The sequence below is a fragment of the Penaeus vannamei genome, chromosome 8, assembly GCF_042767895.1.
Source record: "Penaeus vannamei isolate JL-2024 chromosome 8, ASM4276789v1, whole genome shotgun sequence".
In the NCBI taxonomy this organism is placed as follows: Eukaryota; Metazoa; Arthropoda; class Malacostraca; order Decapoda; family Penaeidae; genus Penaeus; species Penaeus vannamei.
The window spans coordinates 6,495,858-6,498,357 of NC_091556.1; the positions used below are offsets into that span (position 1 = coordinate 6,495,858).

General features: G+C 32.0%; 1 protein-coding gene across 1 annotated transcript in view; it reads left to right on the plus strand.

Annotated features, from left to right (window-relative positions):
- The window catches only part of LOC138862285 (uncharacterized), an 8,554-nt gene that overhangs the window by 6,001 nt on the left and 53 nt on the right, over positions 1–2,500 (plus strand). The window contains exons 2-5 of the mRNA XM_070123994.1: positions 102–138; positions 818–884; positions 1,674–1,746; positions 2,073–2,238. Of these exons, the coding sequence (XP_069980095.1) occupies positions 102–138; positions 818–884; positions 1,674–1,746; positions 2,073–2,238 (343 nt within the window). The remainder of the gene's footprint in view (positions 1–101; positions 139–817; positions 885–1,673; positions 1,747–2,072; positions 2,239–2,500) is intronic.

Consider the following 2,500-nt stretch of genomic DNA (forward strand, 5'->3'; position numbering starts at 1 on the left):
ATCCTAGAATTTATTATAAAAGATAAAGAAAATTATCACTGGACTTATTAAACATATTATTTTTCACGTTTATTTCTTCATCTTGTTTTAATTTTTGACAGGTCGATGCCCTATGGATTTCTTATGTTTTGTGTCAAGGTATGTAACTATATCTTTGTGATTCTTTTTTTCGTGGTGTCATAAGCGTTAATTAATAATTTGATCTCTCACTCTACGATGTTTCGTGTTATAATCAACATATATGAAGATCTTTTTGGTTATTTTTGTTTACCATGTATATTTCTGTATATATTTTTCCTGTGTGTTTATATCTATGAGATTTTTTGTTGTTGTTGTTGTATTTTATGCGGTATTTAGTATAGGTATTTCTTATTTAATGATGTATTGCGTTATGTAGTATTCAGTTTGTGATATGTCAGCATGTATCGATGATTCTTATTTTAATGTATCATGTGCGTTTATGTATAATCTTTTGCGTCTGTTATGCATTTTTATGTATTGCGTATGTATATTTTATGCACGCATAAATCGTATATATATCTATATATATATATATATATATATATATATATATATATATATATATATATATATATATATATATATATATATATATATATATATATATATATATATATATATATATATATATGATATATATACATGATATACAAATGAACTATGTATTTTAGGTAACGTATTATCGGTGTATATATATTGTCATTTACATTATGAATAATCTATAATCATTAACAAGCAGAACCGAATTATATGTCAAGATATAAATTTATTTCATGGATATACTAATTTTTTACAGATGTGGAAGGCAACATAATGACAAGCGTCTCTACGAACTCGACAATAAGAGACGAACAAGCGATTAGGTAAATTTAGACCTTAGAGAAGATTATTGTTTTAAACAAGGCGTCTAAACTAGTTGTGTTGGTAAAGGATTGTGATGATAATTCTCATTACAATAACGATTTTGTAATGATGAAGGAGAAATAAGGAGAGTGATCATATAAATAATGATATTAATAACAACGATAATAATGATGGTAACGCTAAGTACCCTTTTTGCGCCCACCGGTTACAGGCCCCGATGACGCCTCTTAAAAATTGTCCTTGTTTTCAATAAATTTCTTTATTCCCCCAAAATATCTGATAACTTTGAAAAGCTGTTCTCTCAACATGCTATTTAGAGAGAATACTTTTACTAGTACATACGAATGAAAAGGATACTGATTACCCATAAGACATAAGATGACTTGGTGACTTTGAAATTTTTTCATTCTCTTCATTTATTGCTTGTAGAAATAGATAATGAAAATGAAAAATAGCCTCAGCAGATTTCTTTTTGGCCCTGATACAAAGCAGGAACTTTCATTTTCGTAGCCTAATAATTCGTAGCAGCCGTAGTAGTAGTAGTAGCAATTATACCTATAAAATGCCAATTACAATAATTATAACAATGAGGGGGATATCAGTAATGATAATTACAATGAGAGGGATAAACGTAATGATAATAACAATGAGGATAATAAGAATGATAACAAAGCGACCATAATGGTAATAATAAGTATACACTTACTATGAATAACAATAATAACATTACCAATAATATCAATAAAAGTACTTTAATTGATACATAAACTTATGATTACTCCGACCAGGGCGTTGATCCAAATGCTGGCAAGCCCACACACGCCCACTTCTGTCCTTTCAAGCCGCTTTCAGTGGGTGACGGTGAGTATAGAGTCATTTTTAGTGGTCTATATTTCAATTTCTCTAGGTCTATATATGCCTTTCTGTGACCAAAAGCATTTTGTAGATTGTAGATTTGTAGCGTTTTGTATGTAGATAGACATAGATGTGTGTGTGTGTGTGTGTGTGTGTGTGTGTGTGTGTGTGTGTGTGTGTGTGTGTGTGTGTGTGTGTGCAAATTATCTAATTTAAATACAAGTGAAAGTATAATTATAAAGTATATAAATGAAAACATAATTAAATGAGCAATCAAATGAGAGTAAATATTTAAAACACGGAACTTAAACAACCTGTTATGTTCCCTCCAGCCAACCCACCTTCACTTCGACCCCGGGAAGAAACTGCTACGGAATTTTGTCGCGGAGAAAGCAACAGGTCTTGGGAACGCCACGGTGCTCGGGAAGAAAGACCAGTTCATTTGGTACAGTAAGGACCATCGCAAGGCACTTGGGGAGCTCGTTGAATATCTTGAGAGTGAGTTTGAGTTTGAGTTTTTTTTTGTGTGTGTGTGTCTGAATCTCTCTCTCTCTCTCTCTCTCTCTCTCTCTCTCTCTCTCTCTCTCTCTCTCTCTCTCTCTCTCTCTCTCTCTCTCTCTCACTTTCTGACTTTCTGTGTGTGTGTGTGTTACTGTTTGTTTCTGTTTCCCCTCTGTTTTGCTTGTTTGTTTACTCTCTCTCTCTCTCTCTCTCTCTCTAGGTTTTCTAGGTTTTCACTTTAAATCACCCATTTACACAC